The sequence below is a fragment of the Siniperca chuatsi genome, linkage group LG13 (genome assembly GCF_020085105.1).
Source record: "Siniperca chuatsi isolate FFG_IHB_CAS linkage group LG13, ASM2008510v1, whole genome shotgun sequence".
In the NCBI taxonomy this organism is placed as follows: Eukaryota; Metazoa; Chordata; class Actinopteri; order Centrarchiformes; family Sinipercidae; genus Siniperca; species Siniperca chuatsi.
This window is the reverse complement of record NC_058054.1, coordinates 10,135,697-10,157,968: the sequence shown is the minus strand read 5'-3', so window position 1 is coordinate 10,157,968 and position 22,272 is coordinate 10,135,697. Positions and strand designations below refer to the sequence as shown.

Below are 22,272 nucleotides of genomic sequence, written 5' to 3'. Positions count from 1 at the left end.
CAAGCTGATTTACATTCATGAAACATTTTTTGGTTTTCCTTCTCAGAGCCCCAGCCCTTGTGTCCAGAGAATATGTTCATGTGCAACAACAGTGTGTGTGTGGAGCACAACCAAGTGTGTGACTTCAGTGATGACTGTGGGGACTGGTCTGATGAGAAAAACTGTGGTGAGATATCATCATTAACAATGGTTAAATATGTTAGAAATACCGAATGCACTGGTGCAGTAAAGTCCCTGCACACTGTACAGGCACTCCCTGTGTGCTCTAAAGATTTACAAATATCCAGCGGCTTTTTATAATCGTTTCAGTAATTTTCTAAATCAATTTAATTGTGAAAATAATCAGCAGATTAGTCGATAATGTAAATGATGACCAATGATGTTCTTGGTTAGCAGTTCATAACTATCTCTCACTCCCTTTTACCTGATGATAATGATGATGATGATGATGATAATAACAATGTAGAGCAACAAGGTGTTGTGGAGCGCTGCAGCTTTGAACAAGGCCTGTGTTCCTGGGCGGAAAGTGATGTAGACACACCAGGAGCTGAGTGGACACATCACAAAGGACAGGAAGCCTGGTCCAAACATGGGCCTCCCAGGGATCACACCCAAAACTCTGCTGCAGGTATTAGACTCTCTGAGCTACTTGACATTGAGATAATCCTTATGGGTCTGAATAACTTGACTCACTAGATGGTTAATGTCCTCTAATTCATTTTCTTCTGTAATCAGTAATGCTATACTTCAACTTTCCATGTTTTTATATATATACTGTGTGTGTGTATATATATATATATATATATAATTCTAATTTCATTATACAGGTCAATATGTTATCCCTGGGACTCACCTGACTGAGAAGGGCCAGACGTCAGAGATTCTCTCCAAAACCTTACTACCCAGTTTTAACTGCACTGTGAGTATACGGTATGTAGGTGCATATAGCATATGCCATCTTCAAGTCAAGCCAAGTCTTCTTATGAAAGAGTTGACTAAATGTGTCTTAAGTCAACATGGGTGGCATCCTGACAGGCTGACAAAAATGCATATAGATACATTTTGTAGAAGTAACATGAGGCTGTACTTAGGCACAGAAGTGCTTTGAGCAATACAAATGTCAGCACACTAACATGCTCACAATGACAATGCAAACATGCTGATTATTAACAGGTATAATGTTTACCGTGTTCAGCATCTTAGTTTCGCAAGTTGGTATGCTAACATTTGCTAATTTACAGTAATACCTTGCTGCTATTTGTGTGTGTGTGTGTGTGTGTGTGTATGTAGCTTTTATTATCTATCTCATGCTCATCTCTGATCTACAGTACATTATTAACCACTCTTTAAGGTTGAGCATAGTGCATGAGACTGAGCTTATTTAGATAAAAGCAAGTGATTAATTCTTGTTTTCAAAGCACATCATCACCTTCTTTTTCACTTCACTGTGATAACATTTATTTTATCCATGTAGGTGAGATTCTTCTACTTCAGCCTGGATGATGCTGCAGCCAGACTGACAGCCCAGTCCAGGACACTACAGTCTGGTAGTGACGACACTGTGTTATGGCTCAGGAAAAACTCACAGAGTTACAGCTGGCAGAGAGCAGAGGTCATGTTCTCCTCCTCAGACAATAGCAAGGTCAGTGAAGACACAGACAGTTAATTAAATGACAGATGCAAGATTCAGTCAACCAGGGCCTCATTTATGAAAATGTTCTCAGATTGTTAACTCTATCATATGAGAACGCAAAGATAAAAAAAGTTTTTTTAAAGCTGCTCTAATCAAAATTTTTATATGATCAGTGGGTCAAATGCCTTTGTGTAACATAAAAGGTGTTGCTCATAGTCACAAACCCACAGAATTATCACCCAACTCTGGAGTTCCCCACAGCTCTATAGAACGTTTTAGCATCTTAGCAGCATTTTAGCATTTTAGAAGCTCATTGTTTGGTTTTACAGGCAATGACTTGAATGTTGTGGTTCACTCTCACCACTCTCATCAGTGTTGTTTTCAGCTACAGCAAGCAGATGCTTTCAGCAAAAAAAAAAAAAAAAAACACTGTACACTACCTGCTCAGCACCAAACAACAGACAGACACAATTAGCAACTAGCTGGCGTACATAGAGGAACCTATTATTTTAGTGGAGACCAAACCCAAGGAGAGTGAAAATGGGACTTTGGTTCGTCAGGTGGCCAGAAACATGACTCCAAATGAATGCTAATTTTGCTCCATCGCCCTCCATCCAATCAGCCAAAAAAATAAATTATTGTGGATTTAAATAGATTCATATCAATGGCATTGATGGTTATACAAAATTAGTATCACAAATTTGGCCTTGACTTTACTTTGATACTTTGTTTATGATGTCTTTTATCACTGATAGTTCATAATAACAGAAGTAAAAGGTAGTAACAAACAATTCCTTCTCAGATTGTCTTCAGATATGAGCGAGGTGATGGTCGCAGAGGGCTGGTTGCGCTGGACGATATCTCTTTCTCCAGGGAGTGTGTATTTGACCCTGACAACAACAAACTGCCATCACCCACCTCTGCCCCACCTACATCCTCTAACACACCCACTTCTCCAGCCACACCCTCAGCCTCAACATCAACTGCACCAATCCACCCCTGTCAGGTAAACTACTTGACATAACTAATACTAATAAGGTTTTCCATAACACAAGTCTGTAAACCTGCTGAAAATAATCCTCTTTCTTTGGTGTTACAGGATAATGAGTTTTTCTGTTGGCAGTCAGCTGGAAAAGCGTGTATTCTGGCTACTTTACAGTGTGATTATCATCCAGACTGCCCCCAGGGGGAGGACGAGGATGGCTGTGGTGAGCTGCGTGTTGCATTTACTGCATCCATCTATAACAGGCTGTGGAGACCTGCAGTACAAATGCTTCTACCATTTTGTCAGCAGTATACAATGTATTACAATAACAAATACATTTTTGCTCAGATGGATTCATTAGCAGGCTAGTGGTAAAGCAGGGTGGTAATCTCATTCTTTTAAGTAGGGGAGAAAAAGATGAGTTGAGCATGTGGGTAAAAATTACTGCTTCTATTTGATGAAGCCAGCTGTACATAAAATTAGTCATGTGGTGAGGGATTGAGAAAGAATAAGTTTTGCTGACAAATAACATAATGAGAAAATGATTTGGCATGTCAAAAAGTGCATTTTATTACATATACTTTTTGACCTTTTATACAGTATGTTCAATTATTAGGTAACCTGATTAGCTGTAATACTATATATATATATATATATATATAGAAAATTGTTATAGTTTAGCTCATCAAATAAACCTTAAGTCTAAATATGAAGTTCTTGATGGAGGAAGATTGTATTGCAATAAGCTGAGATCCCCTGCATCAGATAGAGAACTGACAGAGTAGCTATACATTTTGAAAGATGCAAATTATTTTCATTTTTGGTGTTATTGTATTGCAGTTAGTACATAAAAAAACAAAAGATTTAAGACCAGAATCTGACCTTTTGTCTTCTGTCTTGCCAATTATTCTGCCATAGAAATGTATAATTACTGAGAAACAGCATGTCAGATTTGCAGTAGGCTAACTACAAAACAGAGCTAAAAACCAAACTACAGTAACTGCACTCTGGTTGTGTAATCTGTCGGCTCTGCGCTCTGCCACAGAAAGACAGCCAACTGAATAGTTAAAACAGCAAGACAGCTGTATCAAGTTAAAGCTAGCTCATAAGATAGCCACAGCTATTATAATTGATTGATTTCAACATAAATATTAATAGTAGAAGGCCAATCAGAAACACAGCAAAACAGAGATACATTTAAATCCACTTTAATAATACAAATAAAGTTTTTAAAATGTTCTTAAACAAACTAGCTAAATGGACAGGAAAGCTGAAAGAACACATTTTGTTGGTAGATACTGTGTTTTCCCCTCACATTCCCTGATTAGTGAAAGGCATAGTGCAGTATTTATGTTTTTAGGTATTATGTAGATTCTATAACAATAATTTCTGGGGTAAAATAATCAGTCTAAAAAGGCAAATAAAGGCATTACAAACTTTCTATCTGTTACGCAGCTTGAAACCCTTTTTTATCAACTTCACTGCTTCTGTAGTTGCTGCTCTCTGCCTTATACAATAATAAACAAAAACGATAGTGTGTAGTTCTCTTCTTGTTGCTTGTGAGCACCAGCCTAGTTTTCCATGTAGTACACAATATTTATCTCCTGTAGTGAAGCACAGTGCACAGTGGTAAACTGCATCAAATTATTTTAAGGTGGAATGAGCAGCATGAGAGCACAAGATATCTTTATAGTCAAGCACAGACATGATGGTCTATTTCAATTGTACACATTTTGTTACTGTGTTAAATTTCAAGTTCACACAGGTTCTCTGTTGCACACAATGTCACAAAAGCAGATTATTTTAAACGTTCTCTCAAAAACATGTGATTCATGAACCAATATTCACCTCCCTTTTTTCCCCAGCAGCATTACTCATGTCCTGCCTTAAACTTTCAGGTCCGTGCACATTTGAGAGTAACCAGTGCCGATGGACTGACACCAGTGATGGACAGAGCAGGTGGCAGAGACAGAAAGCCAGTAACAACACCGAGCCGCCCACTGATCACACTACAGACACAGGTGACTTTAGTGGCTTATTGACTGAATAATAGTGTATTGATTTTATGGACCCACAGCACAAGAATTCAAGATGTTCAACATTTTAAATGACATGGCCCTGAAATGATCATAACTGTACTCTTCCCACAGCAGTTGAATCAGCATGTTTGTGTCAACTTTGTGAATTTAGGATGTTTTCCCTCGTTCTCAGGCTACTACATGAGAGTGAATTTCAGTCAGGGGTCCAAACAGAGTGAGGCCCGACTCCAGAGTCCCCCACTCCCCCCTTCATCCCCCTACTGCCAGATTCTGTAAGTGATAACCATGACATTGATGGCCACATTTCTCATCATCCATAATGTCTGTAGAATATTTGTTTTGATATAGGGTTGAATATTCAAGTATGAATTGCTCAATGCGCTCCACCGACCGTGTCTCTCTACCACGCAACTCTCTTCCCAATCCAACACTCTCCCCTTCTTCCTTCCTTGTTTCCTAAACGCAGGTTTCACTTCCACATCAGGGCACAGAGTGCTGGGTCACTCAGAGTGCTTATGCAGCAAGCTGAGGGGAGTGAAGCAATCCTGTGGTCACGCAGTCACAACACTGTCTCCCATTGGACCCCAGAGCATCTGCCTCTAGGCCCGCACCAGCAGCCTTATAAGGTGTGTGCTCGAGTATCTGCTGAACAGTTATATTTTAATCCTAATGAAAGGGACATGCAGACAAGTGACAAATTAGAAAAAATAACTATTAAATGAGTATAAAAACATTATGAAGAAGCTTCTATAGAGGGCCCGAGGGTTCGCTGAATGGTTGAATCATATAAATATGATACGACCTTCACAGTCACAAGATCTCAATCCAATTCAATACCTATGGGAGATTTTGGACTATCATGGCAGCTTGTGGTGTGTTTTTCTTTAATGTGGTGACATTCACAATGAATGGAGATCGAATAAGGAAACATCCATTCGAAAGTTAGAAAGAATAAAATTCTATATTTTCCATGTATTGCAGAAAATATCACATAATGCTACTTTTGTATAGTGTAAAAAAAATTGCCATATACAGTATTTTCAGTATACCACATCTACCATTTGCAGTATATCTTGATAAGATAAAAAACAAAAAACATGTACAATCCTGTTATTATATCCTTATTGGTATGTACTATATTGCTAAATATATATGGAAATACACTCAGTTGCCAGTTTATTAGGTACAGTACATGTCTGAAACTAATGCAGTCTAACACAACAACCCTGCAATAAATCCCACCTTCATAAAGGCTATAATGTTCAGTTTTTGTTTAAACTGTTTAGAAAGGTGTTGATTTAACTTAATGATCATTTTGGCTGTTACATTTATAGTTATAGTTGAATTATACTGTGTTATACTGAGAAATGTATAAATGTCCATAAATCAACACCTCTGTCAAATATTTTCACCAAAAACTGAACATTATAACCTTCATGAAGGTTGAAGCTACTGCTCATATTAGACTGCATTATTTTTGGCTAGCTGTACCTAATAAACAGGCAACTCAAAACAGAGAAAGGGTATGGGATGTGAATATCAGTCTCAGTAGTGTAGGGTGAGCATAAGGGTGAGGATGGTGTATGAATGTTGGAAACTGCATTACATTTTCCAAAATATGTCCATGTACAGGATATTTGAAGTGCAGTGCAGTGCAATGTTTCCTTTTTTTTTTAGGACACTAATCCATCAAACGCATGAATGTAATCATTTTTATTCTTAGGTTTGGTTCAGTAGCATGAAAAAAGTGACTCAGACGGACACTACTGCTGGAGATCACATTGTTGCTGTGGATGATATCTCTTTTCTAAACTGTGAAAAATCCTACCAACCACCAGGTAAATAAGGTTTCATCAACATTATATGTTAATTTATTGGAAGTGAGTAGTAGTGGTATGCTTCATAAATTGTCTGCTTTGTAAAAACTTACAGGAGAGAGCATCTGGGAGGAAAGTTGGCTAATTCTGAATTTTGTTTTCCCCTCCTCAGCTCTGTCTGCCTGTGGCTGTTCTTTTGAAGATGGTCTGTGTGTTTGGGTGCAGGGGGCTGAAGATGAGCTGGACTGGCTCAGCAGGTCTGGTCCCACTAAAACCCCCAACACCGGGCCTGCAGGAGACCACACTACCGGCAAAGGTCACTCTTATTCTAGGCTATCTTTAGACAAGCAGTCTCCTAAAACATTATACAAATAACATTAATAGTAGTGTTGTTCACTTATGAATTACATTTAGTACCGTGAGTACATCATTGCCTGTGTTGAGAATTCTCCTTTAAAGCAAGATTTTGAAACTGTTGCTGTGTGTCACTGTGGCCACACAAGTGACCATTACTGGAAAATTTGCGAAGTAGAGAAGAGTCATAAAGACAGAAAACTGACTCTGTGTCAGTTAGTCATACTGCTGAACAGTGGTGCAATTTATTTCTTATAACAATATTTCTCTAACAAATTAAAAGTTGAATTCATATCGGTAAAACATAATTACTTACCAAACAGTAACATTTTGTCATAAGATGATTACCGGGGTCAGAAATAAGAAAAAACAAAATTCTTCCACCTAAATTTAAAAATTTTTAAGCCTTTTTTCTAGTTTTTTTGAAATACTGGATATTTTCACCTCTTCGCAAGTTTTCATATGAAAATCACTCTTTGCTTGAACTCACAGCTCATAGATATATTCAACCTGTGACAAAGAGTTGCAAGTACACATTTCTTTGTGTTAAAGGGTCAAAAGCCAGAAAGGTTTAAAACTACTGTTTATGCTGTTTCACAGGCAAATACCTTTTCATCAAGAGTTCCCCACCAAGTGTTAAGGGAAATATGGCCCAGCTGAAGTCTTTGCTGCTGCCACCTGCTGGTGAAAAAGGATACTGTTTAACATTTTGGCACCACATGTTTGGAGCTACTGTGGGATCTCTAAGGATGCTTCTACAAACAGCTGATCCCTTAAAGAAAACATTGGTAAAACATGCATGAAATTAATTTAGTTTATTGTATGTTTTACCAAGCAAAGAAATAATAGAGGTTAAAGAAGGCCACATTTTTTCATTAATAATTGTGTCTGGACACATTACTTCCCTTTACTAAAGTGCTAGAAAAACGGCTTTGACGATTGAGAAATATTTGTGACTTTTCCCACCGGGGTTTCTATCTGTTATTACACTTTTCACGTAGTTGTGAAATGCTGATTGCAAAATAACATTAATGCATTGTATAATGAGTGCAAGCTGCACAGTTTCAGTGCATACCATGGTGTTGCAAAAACCTCCTCACATCCTCATTGCAACGAGTGACTCAGCCTCCTGTCTTTCCTGTAGGTGTGGCAAAAATCAGGAAATCAAGGGGATGAGTGGCTGCTGGTGCAGATCCACGTGACCCTGCAGAAAGTCCACCAAGTGATTCTGGAGGCTACAGTGGGAGGACAGGCAGGAGACATAGCCATCGATGACATCTCCCTCATCAGTGGACCATGTCCTGCCTCTGGTAATAAGACTGAAGCTGGAGAAAATCACAGAAACAAAACTGGGCATTTAACACGTTAGTTTAGTTGACTAGACTGCGATTTTCTAGTGCTTTGTCGACTACTTTAAAAGTGAAAAATAACTTGAGTAAAATAACTAGAAAAAGAGAGTCGAGACACATTTTCAAGAACTGTCTCTGCCAAGTGAATCATATCCTCTCAACCACATCATCCTCCTTCACTTGCTCTGATAGGCAATAAAGTAAACATGTTATCTATCTCCCTCCTTTCCTCATTTATTTAGTTTGCTTTAATGTGCTTGTGGCTGAGAATCACCTGTTGGTTTTGGTCTTTTCATAGGATTCTTTGACAATAAGAAATACAGAATAATGTCAGCTTTTCTTTTTTTAAGGATTATTAGTGGATGTCAAAAGTTCCTGACAGTGCAGAACATAAAGAAAATTAACAAACTAAAAGAAAATAACAACCAGGGAGGAAACAGTCATAGGAAAAGAGAGATGAACATACAAAGTACATACAGTATACATGTAAACAACACACAGACAGGTATGTACTTGAGTACAACAGGATTAGAAATTATCAGTCAAAGACCTTTTTGATCACAAATTATTATGCATCAAGGGCTGTCAGGAAAACAGGAAAACAAAGGCACAAATGCAAGAGAACATTTTTGAAGCATTGTGGGTAACCTCCTGTTAAGTCCTTGTTTAACATCCCATTTAGATTGAGTCCCAAACACAGTATTTTAGCAATACTGAGTGCTAAACTTTGAGTTACCATTTTTATTCTTTGCTAAATGTATGCATACTTTTTATAATGCATTCCAAAACATTATCTTGTAGATACGTGTGACTTCGAGGAGGGGAGCTGTAACTGGCAGCAGCAGACCACCGATGACTTTGACTGGGTCAGACGGTCGGGCTCCACCCCCAGCCCCAACACTGGGCCAGACAGCGACCACACCACCAACACACCCGCGGGACATTACTACTACCTGTCCTCCTCTGCTGCTGACCGCGCCGGACAGACCGCAAAAATGTCTTCACCGCTGTACCCTGCAGGTGAGACAGTCACCAGTATGTCCTCCACTGTTGTCTGAATATTTCCTTTGAGATCTACAAGCTAAGATCAACATTATGCTCCCATCGATTGGCTCTGATTTAGTTCTACTCTTGTTTTCCCACAATTAGCAAGATAGTACAACAGTTAGATTGAGAATAAGCTCTCAGCGGCCACTTTCCTCCACACACTGAATCACATCCAGACAGGGCCAAAACGTTCAGTTAAATGTCCTAATAGGGAAGACACCTGATTTAAGACATTTGAATACAGTGTGATTGTAGGGTTTGACCCACCAGTTCCAACATCTCACAAATGTCTAGGATCTCCTTTCTCTGCCCAGTAAACTGGCCATTTAATTTATTTAACTGATAGTGTATTAATTGATCATACTGCTGACTTTTTTTTTGACACTTTTCTTCAGTGGTGGAGGAAGAATTGAGATCATTTACTTAAGTAAAACTACTAATACCGCGCTGTAAAAATACTCCCGTTACAAGTAAAATACTGCATTGAAATTATTAGTTAAGTATGTAAAGTATGATCAGAAAAATGTACTTAAAGTATCAAAAGTAAAAGTACTCAATGCAGAAAAATGGCTGTGACTGTTTAATCATTGGATTATTACTCCTGCATGATTGTGAAAGCAGCATTTTACTGTTGTAGTTGGTTGGTGGAGTTAATTTTAAACTTTTATATAAGGCTGCAACTAATGAGGATTTTCATTATGGACTAATCTGCTGATTATTTTCTCCATTAATCAATTGATTGTGTGGTTTGTAAAACTTCAGAAAATAGTGAGAAATGCCACCACAATTACCCAGAGCCTAAAATGACACAATGCTTGTTTTGTCCAACCAATTGTACAGACCTCAAAACTATTCTGTTTACTGTAATTTAAGACAAGGAAAAGCAGTAAATCCTTACTTTTGAGAAGCTAGAATCATGAAATGTTTGTGATTATTGCATGGAAAATGATGATTAATCATTTATCAAAATAGTTTTTATTTTCTGTCGATCAACTAATCACTTATTCAGTTAATCATTACAGCTCTAATTGTATATACTGTAGGTTAGTTAAATCTATAACAATGCATCATATTTCATAATTATTTGATATGGTTTGTATGTAAAATGCTAATTTGTAAAGTAACTAATGACTCCAGCTGTCAAATAAAGTAACTATAGCTGTCAAGTAAATGTAGTGAAGTAAAAGTACAATATTTCCCTTTGAAATGTAGTGAACTAGAAGTATAAAGTAGCATAAAATGGAAATACTCAAGTAACTGAAATTTGTACGTAAGTACAGTACTTGAGTAAATGTACTCCAACAATGCTTTTCTCTGCAATAAAACACAAATATCTGGACATCTAAGCAGTCTAAAGTTTACAGGGGTAAAAGATGAACAAAACTATGTTGTGTTGGTGTGTTGCAATACACTCTGGATATTCCCTGTGATATTTCAGTTACAGAATCTCATTTGATATAGTTTTCCTTCATATGGACCTTCAGGCAAAGGAGCTTGTGTGCAGCTGTGGTACCACATGTATGGCAAAGGAATGGGGATGCTGAACGTTTACCAGCAGAGTGAAGAAGGGAAGCAAGCTCTGATTTTCTCTCAGACAGGAGACCAGGGCCGGCTGTGGAGATTCGCTCAGGCGTCACTTCTGCCTCGAGTTCAGCCTTACAGGGTGAGTCACCAACATCTGCCCGAAACAGTCTGGTAATACAGAGGAACAGAGATGGACAATGGTGGGAGTTAATTAAGTACACTCCCTCAAGTACTGTACTTAAGTACATTTGTACTACTTGTACAAGTACTTTTACTTGTTTGAATGTTTTCATTTTATGCTACTTTATACTTATAAAAAATTTATGAAATCCTGTAAACAACATCAGGAACTTTTAAGGCAGTATTAGTTGGGACTATTATAGCTCTTTTAAAGGATGAGGTCACCCAAATTACAAAAACCCAAAAAACAAATTCTCACTTAACCAGAATAATCCACAGACCTCACTGTGGACAGATACCTCTAAACCTCTGCACATAAAACTTAAACAATGTGCATATCTAGATATTACTGGGAGTGAGTGTGACATTTAACAGTTAAATTGGGTGAACTGATCCTTTAACAGCTCATGCTATTAGTTTAAACAAAAAATAACTCTAATTAAATTTCCATTACTTTAAAGTTTCTTTATTCCCTTTCGCTAATCACTGATTTGATTGCTTTGAGTCTAAAACTGTGTCAAAATGAGACTAGAATGTGATCTGATGATTTAAATTATAGATTAGTATTTACAGTAGGCAGTTTCCATCGTTCCACGCTTTGTTTCAGATCGTGGTAGAGGGTGTGAAGGCTGGCGCCACCCAGGAGGGAGACATGGCTTTTGATGATGTTCAGCTGACAGACGCTCAGTGTCCTCCACCTGGACATTGTGACTTTGAGAGCAACACGTGTCGCTGGAGCAACCTGGGAGGAGGAGTCGACCAGGGGGACTGGCTCCGCGGTAGAGGAGCCTCCCCAAACCCCAACACCGGACCCAGTGTTGATCACACCACCAACTCAACACACGGTAATAATACATATATGTAATTCTGTGATTCTAGGTTTGAACCAAGTCTGAATTTGTAGTCAGTAAGCAGGTCAGACATGTACAAGATTGTAGCTTTAGTGCAGCATACCAGCTGTACACTTTTTAAGTGATGTTGACTATATCATGTCATATAATCTCATTATTTTTGAGTCCTCTTGCATTGTGTTTCCATCAGGTTACTATCTATATGTGGACAGCTCAGTGGGTGCGTGGGGGGACATGTCCTTCCTGATCAGTGATGTGTTCCAGCCGTCCACTAGAGGTCACTGTCTGACATTCTGGTACCACATGTATGGCAACCACGTTGGGACTCTCAGAGTTTACATAAATGACAGGTAACTAACTGTTAATGTCTGCAGAGTAGCAACATTAAACATGAACTGTACTCTGACAACATTTTCAATACCTACATTTAAGTTTGTGCTGTCCTGTCTTATAGAAAAATGCTAAACGGTGACAACAAAGAAGGGATTCTGAAGTGGATTGAGACAGGAAACAAGGGAGACAAGTGGCAGGAGGCCACTGTGCCTATTAAACATAAAGAAGCATTCTGGGTAATATTTAGCTTATAATAGGTTTCATCAAAATATATATTTTTGCTTTAGTTTGACCTTTTAGTATTTACTAGGTTGATTGAAAAGCAGTTTCAACAGTTCTTAATAGCATGCAGGAGAATCAAACATGAAAAAAAAAAGCTTTAATATCCTGGACCTTCCCGATAAAATACAACTTAAACACAAAAACTACATATAGTCAGTTTAGAGCAAGTATCAGTCACATGAAAGTGTATAGATTGCTGTTGTTGGTTAATATGTTTAAACTGTCTAACTCTCTTTTGTTTGTCACAGTTTGTGTTTGTGTATCAGAGGGGGATGAACACAGGTGGGGACGTTGCTCTTGATGACGTCACCATCCTCCCTGGCGGCTGCTACTCAGAGCCCCCCATTGACCCTCCTGATGATGATGGTAACCTGAAACCCTCCTTAACCACTTCAATTATTCTTTAGCTGCGAGGTATTTTACAAGAGAGAAACATGTTCTACTGGAAATGTTTTTCCTATGAATTGGTTGACAGTTTATCTGACAAAATCCATATCCGATTACAATCATTACAACTCATAATGGGTCACAATGCGCAATAATGGGACATCATGTAGAATATCACAGACAGTCATCGAAAATTTTGAATTAACCATATACATTTACCTGTACTTCAGATTTGATATTGTAAATACATAGCTATATGCTACTTCTCATACATATCTGTGGTCCTTACCGTTAACCTGTTTACATTTCTGGCATTGTGTACATTTGGTTTTGGCACCTATTGATAATCGTTATTGTTTTTATTTGCACTCTATACATTTGCACTAGTTCCTACTTTGCACTGCAACTGCTGCACAACAATTTCCCTTGGAATAAATCAAGTCTTATCTTATTAACCCCCTCACTCATCTCCTCTGAATGCCTAGATATTGTGTGTAAACAACAACTTGTATAAAGTATTTGGGACAGATATAGGTTTAAGCATTTAGCAGCATTTTCTAGAAGGATTTTTGTCTTATTGTCTTATTGCATTATTGGATAAGCCTGGTGTCATTTCATTTTTTCTTACTGTCAACAAATCCCATGTGAGGCCCAAACCAACAATACATTTCTTAATCTCTCAGTAGGCTACTTTCAGGCTTTCCCTCTCTGTCTCTGGCACTCTGACCCTTTTTTTTCCTACTGAAAATTTAAATCTTTAAAATGGCAAATAAATAAATAAAAAGTTTAAAGGCTCAGTTATTTCCTAAAACAGCTGAGCACTGTAGTTTTGGCAAACATTATGCAAAGAGGAGTAAATAGTGCATTTAATAGGGATTAATTTCAGATGCTGATTAATATGTGCAAAAGTTATTTACGGCAGCAGGGCAGTGTGTGTCAGACACACCAAGTGCAACAGTATGGCTCATTTATGTGTTTGGACAACAGTGGAGCTCTATGGCACTGAACAATAAGCTATATCGGGCTTTGACTGCATAGACAACACTTGTTAGTAGGATCAATTCGTTGTTCATTTTGGTCTTTTCATGGGATTTGTTGAAAAATGTAGAATATCGCCAGCCTTATCCTTTAAGACATGGTAATATTGGAACAACCTAATCAGGTAACTCCTAATGCAAATGCTTAAAAGTAAGGGTTAGCATCAGTGCAAGTGGGAAGTGTAGTGTGCAAGTGGGAAGTGTAGTGTGCAAAGAAATGCATGCTAGAAAGGAGTTGATGTCAAATGTCGAGCTGTCATGTTTCTTTCTGTGTGCGCAGATACGTTGTCCGTAGGTCTGGCAGTTGGTCTGACTCTGCTGGCTGGAGTCATCATCTCCATCTTCCTCTTTATGCTGAACAGGAAGCGTAGTAAAATGTGCACAGTTATTTAAATACATAAATAATTTACGTGATGTACATAAGAACCCTGAAGAATGCTGATTTATCTTGAAGGCTGACATTTCTGCTTGTGTGTCTCAGGAATCAGACGTTAACTATGAATAATGACGCAATTAACCAGAACTCTGCGTTTGACCTCTTTGACTGCAAAATAGATGTAAGTGAGCTGGATTTATAAACAAAACATCTTGTCCAGCCTTCAGAGTTCAGATGATTAAAACATTTGTTTCCTTCCAGGGCACACAACATGGAACTGAATCAGACTTTTCCTTCTTCAACAATCTGTATGATCCCTCACCGCATGTAACTGCTGCCAGTGTAACTTCATCTGATGCTTAGTCCAGATTAATAACTACAATGAAACAAATAAACCACAACCATTTTGTAAATTATGTTTTCTTGGAGATATATTTGATTTCCATTAAAACGGTTATTTAGCAGATGAAATACTGATGTTAGTGTGGCATTTTGCTGAGAAAAATGGATCAAAGAATGTATTGGAAGTTCACTAAAAGTATCAGTGACCCTTTTAGTTTTAAAAATGACAACTGGATTATTAATTATATGAACATACTTATTGCTTCCCTGCAAATACTGCCAAGCAAAGGAACACACCCCTTGACTGAGGATTAGCCAATGCTGTACTTTGAAAATGAAAACTCGTTTTTATAAAATGGAATTTAACATCCTGTGATAACTTGTCTTATGTTGCTGTTGATGTAAAACCAGCCGAACCAGTTCTCCTGTTAAATGAGTAGTTGACAAATTTAAAGCTTATAGTGTTGTAGTTTTAACAAAATGCACATTGTAAAGATTACTTTTTTCCCCCATTCTGCTGAGCATGTTTTGACAGAGCTGAAATGACAACTTTCTGTTTTGTAACAGTTTATTAATGCATAATGTTTGTTTGTGAAGTGTATATTTACAGCTTTAATGATAAAAATTATTTGTCATGTTTATGTAAATTGCAGCAATTCAAATGTACAATTTGACACAGTAAATGATCAATAGTGACTCTGCATGACGGGTTATCACAGAAATACAAACAGATAAAGCTTCAAATACTCAGTTAAAATGGTATTAAGAACATTGAGAGGCTGAGAGGCTTTACTGTTGTTTTCGATACAATAAATAATCTGTCAAACCATTTATTTAACCAACAGTACTAGTTAGATTATAATGCTAATAACGTACAATTTCATAATTGTCGATAAAACACAAACTTTTAATTCCAGAGTTTCTGAGGGCCCTCCCCACTTTGGCAACCTGGTAGCTTAGCTTCACTGTTCCCTTCAGTACAACGCCCCTGCTGCTACCGCCCTGCTTAAAAACTATTCTACATTTCTCACTCACATTTTTCTCTTTCAGACAAGTGCCCACATGTTAACACACCCATACAAGCAAGGGGGGGGGGAGACGCGCTTTCAGCCTGTCAAGCCCTCTCAGCCACGTGAGACATGTTACTCTCAACGGCTTCATGAAACGAATCCCGTTGCACGAGACTAAACCCACAATTAACAGAGAGCTCGTGCTCCAGGAAGTGTGCAGGTCATGGTCCGAAAAAGATGGCGGCAGCATCAGCAGGCCGAGAACGAAAAAATAGTAGTCGAAAGTTTACGGGAAAAACAAGTGGAAGTGGAAATATCTTTTGTGAGGCGGTTGAGTGCGACTGTTCTGTGGATGGATCAGAGGTAGGTAATGCTAGTTGGGCTGATATGGATTGCAATGATGAGAGCGATGAAGAGAATGGGGGGGAAGTAGGGAGATTGATACATATCAATCAAGATAAAGGGAGTAAAAGAGCTAGAAGTGATAATGAAGAGAAATCGGAGAATGGAGATGACGAGATAGAGGGAAATCAAAGAGAAAGACCTGACAAATACACAATCATAGTAAGATTTAATGAGAAACCGCAAAGTGACATGAAGAAAATCAACCAATTGACTTTGACAACATCCCTGGCGAATAAAGTGGGAGAAATAATATACGCAAAGGTGCTAAATGATGGTAATCTACTGATAAGATGTGCAAATGAAAATCAAGTTGAGAAAGCTCTTAAAATGAAAGAGATAGGGAAAATTAAGGTGGAAAGCTCAGGGAAATGGGGGGGGGGGGTGATGTTGGAAGTAAAGGAGTCATCACAGGAGTGCCAATGAGTGTAGGAATGGAGGAAATCAAGAAGAATATCAAAGGAGGAAAAGTAATAAAAGCTCAAAGGCTGAAAACAACAAGAGAAGGAGTAAAAAAGGAAAGTGAAACAGTACTGATTGAATTTGAAGAAGACAATATGCCAAAAAAGGTATTCCTGGGTTTTTTGAGTTACCCAGTGAGAGTTTATGTTCCAAAACCATTGAGATGTTTTAACTGTCAAAGATTTGGTCATATAGCTACGAACTGTAAAGAGCAGAGAAGATGCGCAAGATGTGGGGGGATCATGAATATGGGATGTGTGGAGCAGGAGTACAGCCAAAGTGCTGTAATTGTGGTGGAGCTCATAATGTGGCCTATGGAGGTTGTGAGATTATGAAATGCGAGAATGAAATCCAGAAGACAAAAGTAGAAAGAAAAATGACCTATGCTGAAGCAGCAAGTATGGTAAATGGAAAGAACAAAGGTAGTAGCAATAACAGTAACAGTCAAGGGACAATCAGGAACCAAGAGCAGGAAAAAAGATCAAATGACAGGGTATACGTGGATAAAAGAGACCTCGTTACATTCATTGCAGGTGTTATCAATAGTACTGCGGATGTTAAATCCAAAAAAGATAAAATTCAGCTAGTAGTTAAAGCAGCAGTGAATCACCTTGGGTTAATAGGACTGACGTGGGAAGAGGTGAGGGAAAACCTTGCCATTCAGTCAAGTCAGGATGTACCATGGGTTGGTTAATCTTAATGGTAATCCTCCTACAATGGAATGCCAGGAGTTTACTGGCTAATGGTCAGGAATTCAAACACTTCATTAAAACACTGGCAGTGAAACCAGACATAATCTGTGTTCAAGAAACTTGGCTGAAGCCAAACTTAAATTTTATAATGTATGGATATTTAGGGATAAGGAAAGATAGAGATCTTGGGAAAGGCGGGGGTTGTGCTACATTTATCAAGAAAGGAATATATAGACAGCTGGGTGTGGGAGATGATCAGGAATGTGTAATGGTGGAAATATGGGATGGGAGGGGGGAAATGGTCATAATAAATTATTACAATCCCTGCAAAAGTTTGGATCTGAATAACTTACTGACAATACAAGGGCAAGACAAAAATAAAGTAGTGTGGTGCGCAGACTTTAATGCTCACAGTCCAGTGTGGGGAGGCGATCTTACTGACTCAAATGGAAGGGTAATTGAAGAGTTGATGGAGGATAGAAATTTAGTATGTATGAATGATGGTAGAGGTACGAGAATAAATGTAAATACGGGGAAAGAATCAGCAATAGATCTCCGAAGTCCGAAATGGATATTTGAGAAGGCAGATTGGGACAAGTTCCAGATATTAAGTGAGGAGGCGATAATGAGGATGGCGGTATCTGAAGATGTCGATGAGCTGAGTAATCAGTTTACATCAGCAGTTATAATAGTAGCAGAGAGGTCTATTCCAAAAAATAAAAATAGGAAGAAGAGAAAATTGGTACCATGGTGGACATGGGAATGTCAGCAAGCAGTAAGGGATAGGAATAAAGCATTCAGACTAGTCAAACGAACCTATAATATGCAACATTTAATCCAGTACAAGAAGGCACAGGCTACAGTGAGAAGAACAGTACGACAGGCTAAGAGGGCTAGCTGGAGGACTTTTTGTGATGGGATAGGTAGAACAACTCCAGTAGGTGCAGTATGGGGAATGATAAAGAGGATGGGAGGAGATAGAAGGGAATGGGAATACCCGGTTATAGTAACAGAGGAAGGTTCAGTGGTGTCAAATAGGGAAAAAGCAGAGAGCATGGTCAAAGCATTTGTAAAGATACATAGTTCAGAAAACCTATCAGACGAAGAGAGAAGAAGGAGAGAGGGGAAAATAAGACATTATCCAGGGATATTAGAAAGGAAAGAGGAAGTAGATTGTATAATAGATGAACCATTTACAATGGGAGAAATGAAGAGAGCAATAAAAATGTCAAGATCGTCATCACCGGGGAAAGATAAAGTATGCTATGTGATGTTAAAAAATTTAGGAGAAAGTGCGCTTCTGAAATTGTTGCACCTGTATAATAGAGTCTGGGAAGAGGGAAGATTGCCAAAAACATGGAAAGAAGCAGTTGTAATTCCGATAAGGAAACCTGGCAAGGATCCATCAAAACCCATCAGCTATAGACCAATAGCATTAACCTCTAATGTATGCAAAATAATGGAAAGAATGATAACAGAAAGGTTATCATATGAGCTTGAGAAAAAGGAAAAGATAGCAAATTATCACAGTGGGTTTAGGAAAGGTAGGAGTACCATGGATGCAGTTGTTAGACTAGAAAGTGAAATAAGGAAAGCCCAGGAAAATAAAGAGGCAGTAATTGCAGTGTTTTTGGATATAGAAAAAGCTTACGATATGATGTGGAAGGAGGGAGTTCTGATTAAGTTACACAAGTTGGGGATTGGAGGGAGAGTATTCAATTGGATAAAATATGTTTTGTGTGAAAGGAATATCCAAGTAAGAATAGGATCAGAACTGTCAAGTCAGTATACTGTAGAAAATGGTACACCTCAAGGTAGTGTAGTGAGCCCACTACTATTCATAATAATTAAGGGGTACTGGGCTTTATTATAGGATCTAAAGGTAGGGTTTTGTTTTTTGGGGGGGTTTTTTTTGTTTTGTTTTTTTCCTTCCCCGATAAATCCCTGGGAAATTGTAGATTATGGTTTACTGACTGATTCACACTCCAGAACAGAAGGTGGCGGTAATGCACCATTAAGCTGGTTGCCAACCGCCGTTAAAAAAGAAGGAGGAGGAAGTGTGCAGGGAACCAAGACCACTACTAGGAAAGAACAATGGGAGTAGAAGTTGAGACCATAAAATCAGGAGACGGTACGGATTTTTTTTATTCCAGTGACTCGATAACTTTAATATTACGTTTGCTTTTCAAAATATATCAGTAATCCACGTTCTTCCCCTTTCAGGACAGACATTTCCGAAGAATGGACAGAATGTTATCGTGCACTACGTTGGTAAGACACTTTTCATTGCCGACTGGTCAAAGGTTACTTTGTTCGTCCACTTTCCTTTAAATTATTACCACTCAGACATAAACGTGTGAACGATTTTAAATGGAACCTTGAAGAAATAGTATAGTTTTACATCTGGGAAATGATTAATTCGCTTTCTTGCCGAGAGATAGACGTGAGCATCGATGCCACTCGTGTCTGCACTGCAATATGAAGCCAGGATACGGTTAGCTTAGCTTAGCACAAATACGGGAAACGGGGCAAACGGCTAACCTGGCTCTGTCTAAACTTAACAAAATCTGCTTACCAGCACCCATAATTAAGATGTTATATCTCGTTTGTTCAATCCGTACATAAATCGAAGGGTAAAAACAATAAATAGCCAACCGGAACCGGGCTAGCGGTTTCCCCTTACTTCTAGTTTTTGTGCTAAGCTAAGTTATACTAACCGTATTATGGCTGTAGCTTCATATTGAATGCATGGACGTTAAGGTGGTATCGATCTCCTCACACCAAAATATCGAACTATTCCAATTGAAATACCGCCGAATCGTGTGCACTGGCTAATGTATTTAACACTCATCACATTGCATTTAAAGTGCTACAAAACAATTCGAGTTTAAAAATATTTGGAGAAATTATGTAATCCGAGAGCTAACAAGTTGTTTTTTCCCTCGTTACTGCTGTTGTTGAACAGGCACGCTGACAAATGGAAAACAGTTTGACTCCTCCAGGGACCGGGGACAGCCCTTTAAGTTCAAAATTGGAGCCGGTGAAGTAATTCGTGCTTGGGATGAGGGAGTAGCTCAGGTAAGGAGAGAAACTTTAAAGGGGCACGTCAAGATGAGTTTCTTGGGGACTGCTGCTCAGCCTGTTATATAGGGCTGGGCAATATTATTTTCCAAGCTGAGATTGAATTGAGCTTTGTATTTTTTAGGTCTTCATGTGCAAGATAGTTGAGCTAGAATAATAAAATACCTGCGCAACCTGCAAGGTATGTGATGGTTATACAATTTATCCCACACAGCCCTGCACTGTCAGTACCAGAGGCTTCAACTAAGCAGAGCATCTGCGTCCTTTTTGATAAATCAGTTTCAGCACAGAGCAGAAAAGTCAGCTCATGGATTAATCTGCTCCTGCAGTTTGTGCTTGTTTGACATCAGCCTGGTGTCTGCTGGCCAACTAGCGTTAGCTACCTAGCAGGTAGGGACAGACTGAACAAAGTAACACTGGTCTGTCACCTCCCACTGAGCATGTAGATCAGTGCTCTTTTTTTTTTTTTTTTTCAGTCTGTCTCTTTTGTAGATGGCACTGTTAAATTGGACATCTGGAGTCAAGACAATCCTGTAGACTGCAGCAGGTGCTCTTATAGTGTAACTATTTACATTGCACTTTACAGGACTGTTGTGACTCATAACAGCACATAGTCAGCTATCATCTACATTACTTTTTGACTGAAAATAGCCATTTTGTGCATGTTGTAATAACTGGATTTTCCCAATATATACATTTTATACATCGTACATAAACATTAATTTGAATTAATCAAAGTATTTTGATATCGCCCAGCCCTACTGTAAACAACTGTATAATGTCTTCTGTGACTCTAGAGGATATTTCCCACGTCTGGGGGAAAAAAGAGTTTGAAAGATGTAAGCATTAACCAGACAGGGCGGGTCGAATAAACTACACCATTGACTTGCATCATGAGAAATGTAGGATCCTGCTTTTTTTGGAGCTTGACCCGTGTTAGGGACTAAAAGTTAGGATATCTCTGCCTCTGTTGCATTGATATTGACATTTCTTTTTTTTAATAAAACTCCAGCTTATGGAAGTAAATTAATAAATCATTGGAGTACCTCTTTAACATAGATGCCAGAAATACAGTTCAGCCATTCAATATTAAACATATTACCTTTTTATGTAACTTCACCTCCTCCACAGATGAGCATTGGCCAGGTGGCCAAGTTGACCTGCTCGCCGGACTATGCGTATGGCAGTAAAGGATTCCCACCTGTCATCCCAGCAAATGCCACTCTCATCTTTGAAGTGGAGCTGCTGAGTTGCTGAGTGTTTCAGTTGAATGTTGCTCTTCAGAGTTTCTCATTTCACCCACATCTCTGACACAAATAACTGTTTAATTAAAGGTGCTGTCAGTAGCATTTATAAACATGAATAAATAATTGTTGAAAGAATCCTGATATCTTGGTGGAGACAAATGACAAACACGTGAGACCAAACTAATGCCAGCGGGATTGTTGGTGCTAAGATGACACTCGGATCCAAAAACCGTAAAGGAATGACATTTTAGGATTTATGTGGCCTCCATACTTATATTTGTCTGATAAATCTTTAATTTATCCTTAAGCTGTTATATAGCACATCGGATACATAATGGAATAACAGCAAAAAACAAAGAACATTAAAAAGACCAGAGTGCTGTTCTTTCTTTTTTTTTTTTTTCTGTCATAAAACATCTAATTTGTTCAAGTGTTTATTCCAGTGTCTCAAAAGTAGTGTGGTAATGATTATTAATGTCAAATGCACATGAAACACCTTTTAATGAAGAGCTTATTTGTTGACAGCATGAAACTTTGACACAATGTAAAGAAACACTTCATATGTTTGGAAACAGTAATGGCTTATGATTAAAAAATTTTGGTAATGTTTCATTTCTTTGTCGTCCATTAGAAATGGTCTTATCTGTGGGTATTGCATTAAAAACAAAGTACACAATATTTATGCTTCATTGTCATTAACATGATTTAGACTTACGAATAAGTAGTTGTGATAAACATCTATATCTCTTGGGACACATTTATTTTTAGATTTTTAATCTGATCTTTGAATGAATGTTAAAAGGTACAAGTTAATAGTTAAGTAAGTGAAGGGTTTGTTGATC

The 22,272-nt window shown here is 38.3% G+C and overlaps 2 protein-coding genes across 4 annotated transcripts in view; both read left to right on the top strand.

Annotated features, from left to right (window-relative positions):
- Positions 1–14,195, top strand: part of si:ch211-106h4.4 (MAM and LDL-receptor class A domain-containing protein 2) — a 32,225-nt gene extending 18,030 nt beyond the window's left edge. Inside the window, exons 30-48 of one of the 3 annotated variants that reach the window (XM_044221075.1) lie at positions 47–166; positions 467–628; positions 828–919; positions 1,475–1,642; positions 2,436–2,639; positions 2,733–2,841; positions 4,517–4,639; positions 4,830–4,929; positions 5,124–5,283; positions 6,381–6,495; positions 6,647–6,790; positions 7,429–7,616; positions 7,973–8,138; positions 8,979–9,197; positions 10,709–10,887; positions 11,536–11,773; positions 11,970–12,129; positions 12,643–12,760; positions 14,099–14,195. In XM_044221075.1, coding sequence (XP_044077010.1) covers positions 47–166; positions 467–628; positions 828–919; positions 1,475–1,642; positions 2,436–2,639; positions 2,733–2,841; positions 4,517–4,639; positions 4,830–4,929; positions 5,124–5,283; positions 6,381–6,495; positions 6,647–6,790; positions 7,429–7,616; positions 7,973–8,138; positions 8,979–9,197; positions 10,709–10,887; positions 11,536–11,773; positions 11,970–12,129; positions 12,643–12,670 — 2,675 coding nt within the window. In that variant the 3' untranslated portion in view covers positions 12,671–12,760; positions 14,099–14,195. Of the gene's footprint in view, positions 1–46; positions 167–466; positions 629–827; positions 920–1,474; positions 1,643–2,435; positions 2,640–2,732; positions 2,842–4,516; positions 4,640–4,829; positions 4,930–5,123; positions 5,284–6,380; positions 6,496–6,646; positions 6,791–7,428; positions 7,617–7,972; positions 8,139–8,978; positions 9,198–10,685; positions 10,888–11,535; positions 11,774–11,969; positions 12,130–12,642; positions 12,761–14,098 lie in introns of those variants that run through there. The other 2 variants (XM_044221076.1, XM_044221077.1) reach the window with 2 other exon arrangements.
- A 4,922-nt stretch (positions 14,196–19,117) lies between these two features.
- On the top strand, positions 19,118–22,042 carry LOC122887635 (peptidyl-prolyl cis-trans isomerase FKBP1A-like). Its single transcript, XM_044221078.1, has 4 exons — positions 19,118–19,233; positions 19,326–19,373; positions 20,068–20,180; positions 21,315–22,042. Exons 1-4 carry the CDS (start codon positions 19,197–19,199, stop codon positions 21,438–21,440), a joined length of 324 nt encoding a protein of 107 aa, XP_044077013.1. The 5' UTR covers positions 19,118–19,196; the 3' UTR covers positions 21,441–22,042.
- The last annotated feature ends 230 nt before the right edge of the window (positions 22,043–22,272 follow it).

Coding starts and splice junctions, on each gene's coding strand:
- LOC122887635 (XM_044221078.1), top strand. CDS start 19,197: ATGGGAGTAGAAGTTGAGACCATAAAATCAGGAGACG. Junction 19,234..19,325: donor GACCATAAAATCAGGAGACG/GTACGGATTTTT, acceptor TTCCCCTTTCAG/GACAGACATTTCCGAAGAAT. Junction 19,374..20,067: donor TGTTATCGTGCACTACGTTG/GTAAGACACTTT, acceptor GTTGTTGAACAG/GCACGCTGACAAATGGAAAA.